This window comes from Rhododendron vialii, chromosome 6a (assembly GCF_030253575.1).
Source record: "Rhododendron vialii isolate Sample 1 chromosome 6a, ASM3025357v1".
NCBI lineage: Eukaryota > Viridiplantae > Streptophyta > Magnoliopsida > Ericales > Ericaceae > Rhododendron > Rhododendron vialii.
Window position 1 is genome coordinate 38,290,384 of NC_080562.1, and position 6,604 is coordinate 38,296,987.

General features: G+C 37.1%; 1 protein-coding gene across 1 annotated transcript; it reads left to right on the plus strand.

The window, feature by feature from the left end:
• Nucleotides 1-5,253: 5,253 nt before the first annotated feature.
• On the plus strand, nt 5,254-6,125 carry LOC131329529 (protein GRIM REAPER-like). The gene has a single exon (XM_058362695.1). The coding sequence runs from the start codon at nt 5,323-5,325 to the stop codon at nt 5,797-5,799; it is 477 nt and encodes a 158-aa protein (XP_058218678.1). The 5' UTR covers nt 5,254-5,322; the 3' UTR covers nt 5,800-6,125.
• The last annotated feature ends 479 nt before the right edge of the window (nt 6,126-6,604 follow it).

A 6,604-nucleotide genomic window follows, 5' to 3' on the forward strand; every position in this document is an offset into this window, starting at 1 on the left:
TTAGTGTTAGACAATTGTTTTCGATTGGAATATTTCTCTTTTATATATATATATATATATATATATATATATATATATATAATAACAAGAAGCTAGCTAGCTAGTGGGGAGGCCTGCAGGCTATATATATAGGCCATGATAATTGATAGATCAAGAGCCAGTCGAACAAATTAATTAACCAATGCCATTGGGCAAGCCGCTTGAGCTGATCATCAAACTATAGAAATAGAATTAGTACTACTAGTACTTTGAAGATCGACATTGATGAGGAGTAATACTTAAGACATTGAAGTTGCTTTCGTATGAAGCCGCGGTGTCTGTTTGTTTTGAGATCCCGCGCTATCTGCTCTCCGTCCTTCGAAACGATTTCACGTGAATTCTAATCTAAGCCCCCCATTTAATGTCTGATTATGCGCTCCTCCGATGATCCTGAAGTGAACCTTTTTTTTACTTCTCACTACATGACTTTCTTGCATCCCTTGTCTCAGCTTGGTCGAGGATAAATGAATCTAATTCTCATGTGAGATCCTCACGTAAAGCAAAGTTAAATTTACCGTATCAGGTTATGTTTTTGCGAATAGCCACACTAAAAAAATACTCTGCATTTATACTTTTCGGACCTCTCTCATGCTTTGTTCTCATCTTTTATTTTCATTTATGACGAATGAAAAAAAAAATTGCCGATAAAAAAATCCATCGTAGTCTTATTTAAGGAATTTTTTTAGCAGAATATATTATTTAAGGATTTGAACCTTTAAATCCATCATAGTTATTATTTAAGGAATTTTTAAGCAAAATCCATCAATGTCCAATCAAATTAACTTTTTCACAGATGTTATTAATTTATGGCAAGGCATGGGAAATAAACAATTCGGATCGGATCACTTTTGTGGGCTCACTATAAAACAAAAACAAAAAAAATTTGAAATTTGGAGAGGTTTGGAAGATAGTATTATCAGGGCAAACTATGACGTAAGAACTTTATATTCAATTCAAAAGTTTAAGAGCATATTCAATCAAGATGTCCAATTTGGCATGAAGTGGTTGAATTGGCATTTGAATCAACTCCAACAAAAATGTTAATTAATATTGTCTAGGTGTTATTTGAATATCATCTCTCATGTCAAATTTGACATGAGATGTCACATTATTTTTTCATTACTTCACGCATTAGAACTTAATAAAATAATAATTTCGACATATTGGTTGGAGTAAATATGTAAAATGTTAGACAAGTTAAATTTCCACGTAAGCCTTCGTAAGAATTGCCATCACCAAATTTGTAGTGAAGATTGAAGATGCTGGTAGAGACGTCCAAATATTATATTAAATGATCACTCTTGCTTTACCCAAACAATGTGAGAATCTATTCACTAACATCCTATTCACGTACAACCACATTTAAGGTCTGTCACGTGTAACCTCTTTGTAAGTCTTATCATCGTGTAAAGAAAATGCAAAGGGTACCAAATCTTGGGGTACCGAAAATGCACAACGGCTTTCGGGGCCCACTTTTTGGGTCCCACACAAAAGTCTGTATTGTCGTGAGATCTGCCCAAGGACCTACCAATTTAGGTTGCTGCTGCACATGCAGCCATTTTTATAGTAAGAGACTATGATCCAACTACTCGACACAACAAATCATGTTCAATTCTTAGACATCGCGATGCAATCATATCATTTTAAAAGAATTTTTGGGTGGCAATGTAAAAAATTAGCTCAATTGAATATGAGTAATAAGTGATTAATTCAATCTTTCAATTTCTTATTCAGAGTTTAGGATCCTGAATTCTGAATAAAAACTTAAACTTTGGATCAACCACTTACGTACGCATATCCAATATTTGTGGAGAACGAGAAAAATGCCACTTACGTACACATATCCAATCTTTCAATTTCTCATTTTTTTTAAAATTAATGCTAGTTCAAATTATGCGTGTAGAACCCAAAAGCCGTCGTACATTTTCAGTACCCAAAACTTCGGCAGCAATAGTCGGATTCAATCTTTTTGTTAATCTATCATCGTAAGTATGGATTGATATTTTTTTAAATGTAAAGTGATACAGGTCTCGCTTTGATATAATGTAGAAAATATTAGCCTCTATTAAGTGAAAAAACTACTTCAACATTTTATTTCGTAAATGTCGGCTTATGTTCTTCAATAAGAAAACCAAACCCAAATTAAACTAGGGGCACATGACAGCGGGCACTGTGCCACCACCCGCGACAGGAGTGCAGGGGCATTCTGGGAAAAAAATGAATTCGATTACGTATTCCAGTCAACACGCGTAATCTTGGTTGGAATGAAGAAATGAAATTTTTGGCTTTGGCGGGGTCGAATATCACGTGGCAGTCGTAATGGAGCTTTTTGAAAAAGTCAACTGGTGACCACGTGGTCGGGTTAATTGCGAACCATCATCAGTATTTATGCGGCCCTGATTTAGTCAGTCAAAATTAAAAATTTGGGATCAACTGATCCAGTGGGACCATATAGTACTGTATATGCTAATCTCACTCATTGCCCGCCGGGAAATAAGATCCGCTACACGTGGTTCCCCGACTGGGGCATTCACCGACAGACAACCATTTTGATTTTTAGGCATGTTTTTGTTATTTTAGTTAAATAAAAATAAGTTTTCTCAATGACACTCGGAAATTGGAAAAAATTCATTCACGGTGGAAAAATCAATTAAAAAAAAAATTCAACAAAAGTATGTAGTGTTAGAATTGTTAGATTAGTACTATCTTGGAAAATGAGGTAAACTTGTACCTGACCTCATTTTTTTCTGACACTGAAGTGCACTCCTGCCAAAGGACTCTTAGCAGAAATCAACTCCCGTTGGCGTTTACGGAGAAAAGATTTTTGGAGAACGAGAAAAATGTACATTATTCCACCGGATGATATTATCTCACTTCTAGAGGCGAATATGAGAGAGGAGTGATTTTTGAAAGCTCTTTTGATTTTTTCCCAGTTTACGCACAAAAAAAAAATGATTTCGGAACAAAATGAAATGGTTGCAGCTTCTTTTTGCGCAGTTAGGCAAGGGCAGGGGAATGAAATGAACGAATCTATTTTGTCAAACAAAGAGAATGGTTGCTTATTAGTCGCCCAAAACAAATAAATAGACAAAAAAAAAACCTAAAAAAACCCCTAAGAGTTCCTCTGTGTAGTTTGGAGAAGAGGGTCTTTGAATGATCAGGCTGGTGATGAATCTTATTTTTGCTGTTTCAAAAAAAAAAAAACAAATAAATAGACAAGTATTTCCATCTTAGGCCGTGTCTTACTGTCTACCTCCGTTTACTATCTCTTCGTAGCTTCATCTTTTATTCCGAGTGGTAGATAATCTTGTGCTTGTCACTTGAACCTTCTTTTTTATTATTAGGGGAAGGGGAAGGCTTCCAACAAAAAGTTGGAAACATACAGCGGGAGGGACAAAGCCCAATAAACCTGAGGGTCTAAAATGTCCAAATAAAACATTAAACAACGCAAACAACCCGAAAGGCCTAAAAAACCCAAATACAACAATAAAGCCCGATCCAAAGAAAACATAAAACCTAACCCTAGGGATGCACCATCGCTGCCCACCGCCGCCGTCAGTTACAACATCACCGACATCCACCAAAACCACAACTAGCCACCCCACAGAAATGGTAACCGAATCCCAGAAAAAACCAATCAGTTGTGGACGCTACACCTACCGTTAGGCGATTACCGGGCCGTCCAACAACGGCTAGACACGGCGAGAGCCAAAATGCTGACCACTCCATCTAAACCTAAGAGAACCCTTACCGTTAAGCAAAATCGGAGACCCAGCAGTAACTCCGATCGGAAATCAAAGGCAGACTAGCAATCGAGATATAGGGGCAAATGACGAGGGTAGGGGGTCGAAAAAAAGAGGGGAGAAGGAGAAGAGATGTCCTGTTGGTCTTTGATATAGAGCCATCTCATCCCCAAGCGTAAGCATGTCAAAAGATTGTGGAAAGGGCCATAGGGATCGGATGAGTTCGAAATTCACGCAAGCTAACTCAAAATATCCTGCATAACAAAAAAAAAAAAAAAAAGGTTGAATGACTTGTTTTATGTAATTCTCATAGTGTTAGTGAACTATCTCATATGAGCTAATAAATAAAGAACCAATATTTACATTCCACTTCATTTCCAAAAAAGAGTATATTTACATTTCACTTTTCTTCAACTTCATTTTCAAAAAAAAAACGCATGCACCCCCAAAAATTGATAAGCTTAAATGTGAGTATAAAAAAACACGATTTCAAGAAAAAGAAACATCAATTTAACTGCATGAAATACTCTTTCGTGTCTTTTCATTTTGAATTCGCAAAATTGACCTTCTTAAACTAATTTAAAAGGTTTTGACGACTTTGGTAAGAATATGTCCAATCCTTCTTCTTTTTTTAACTTTTAGCAAAATTTGAGTAATAAAATCACTATAACTCTCTCTGGCCATTGATTCAAACCTACATATATCAGATGGTTTAACCAAAAAAAAAAACTACGTCAGATTGAGCTTTATTCAAATTAAGAAAAATTCATATTTTTTTTCTCAAATTTTTGAAGACAATTTCTTTCTTCTCAATTTAAAGTTATTAATGAGGATTTTACGCAAATTAATGCAAATATTTGAGTTTGCTCCTTTGAATCCTTGATCAAACCAAATAAAGCCTTTCCACAAATTCTTATTCAAAATATTAGTTTAAAAAAATATAAAAAATAATGTTGGAGATGCTCTAACCTAAAAATGGAATTTTCCAGCCTTTCTTAAAATCCCTAAGCATGAACAAGAGAGATGCCCTCACCTACTATATATGGTACCAGGCATGGAATTTTCCAGCCTTTCCTAAGATCCTTTCACCGGCCACGATCGTTCAAACCCATCTAAGTCTACTCAATTAGTTGTCAAAATTAATATAACCATCCCCAAATCTACGTTCATACTACAATAAGATAATTTTTTTTAGCATAATTAGCTACTCCGGTTCATTCCACTGAGAGATTCCCTCCAAAAGGTCAAACTGGTTAATATAATCTTACAAATTAATTATTGGGTTTTAACAAACCGAGGATCTTGAGCATTGGAATAAACGGTGCCAATTTTTATTTTAAGTATTTAGGATTTCAACTGAGGAACTGGGTTGTAATTAAAACTTGTCCAGGAGCCCTTAATTTAATGATTAGTTTATGACTAAACTCTCGACTTAAAACACTCCCCCATCATCTCCAAACATCTCAGCATCCCTTTCCCTTCCCATACACATATAGAGATAGAGAGAGAAAGAGGAAGAGAGCTAGAGTGAGAGAGATTAATGGCTTTCTCTCTTATTAACCTAACCACTATTCTCTCTCTCCTCCTCATCCTCGTCCCCCCCCTCCTCCTCCTCGCCCCGCCATCAGCCGCCGAAGAAGACTACTACGCCATCAACACCAAAGACAGACCATCCGGCCCGAGACTTCGAGGCCGGTTGCTGGGCTCGACCGACGAGCCCGAGCTTGTCAGAAACAACACCAGTTGCATGCCCGGAAACAATGTGTGCGACGGGGTGTGGTCGCAGCCGAGCAACGGGATAGTGCTGGCCCATATATACTGCTGCAAGAAGCATTGCCGGAACGTGCTCACGGACAAGAACAACTGCGGGGCGTGCGAGAACAAGTGCCCGTTCGGGTACCTCTGCTGCAGCGGGAACTGCACCAACGTCGCCTACGATCCGATGCATTGCGGAAAGTGCAAGACGGCTTGCCTTCCGGGGGTCCTGTGTGAGTACGGGAGCTGCGGGTACGCTTGATGAACGAATCAGAAAGTTGTTCGAGGAATTCAAGATTTGAAAAAAAAAGAAAGAAAGAAATGGTAATGCTTTAGTGACCATGTCAGTGCGTCACACTTCTGAGTACAATTTGACGTGAAATTGGACATGCGAAATTAACGTCGAGTAGTGCCCGAATGTGGCGTAAAATGGTTAGGAATAAAGGGTAATTGTTGTCAACTGCTTGCTGATAATAGTCCGGGTGGTTTTTAGGGAAAAATATTAGATTCTGTTTTGTACCTACAATACTATTATTATCATTCATGTTTTGGTTTTTGTCCTCTAATTTACGTATGGAGTTGCATTTCATCTCTGGGGTCCACTGTGAGGAGAAAAAATGGGGTGAACTACAACTGATCATACTGATATCTACAATATTATAATTATATTTACATTTGATTTTTCATTCTCTGTTTTGTATCTATGATATTATTATTAATCGTGTTTTCATTTTTCTTGTTATTTTATTCAAACAAAGGAGGAAAACTTCATGCATGATCAGTTTGAATAAGGTTGCTGCTAGTGTATTTTTGCACCAAAAATACACTTGCAGGGGAATGATGTTAACAACAAATGGAGTGACAAAATCATTTCCTTTGAATGATATATTTTGCAATGTTTGGATCTTTTAAGGGCTGAGAGTAATTATTCAACGCTCCCGGAGTTCCATGCACGTGGCTTTTCCTAAATGATACTCCCGACCATTTACGCTACGACAAATTCTGCGATAGGAATAGTATCATTGATTTTCGTTGAGTGATTGAGCGATAAAAAATGATTCACATTG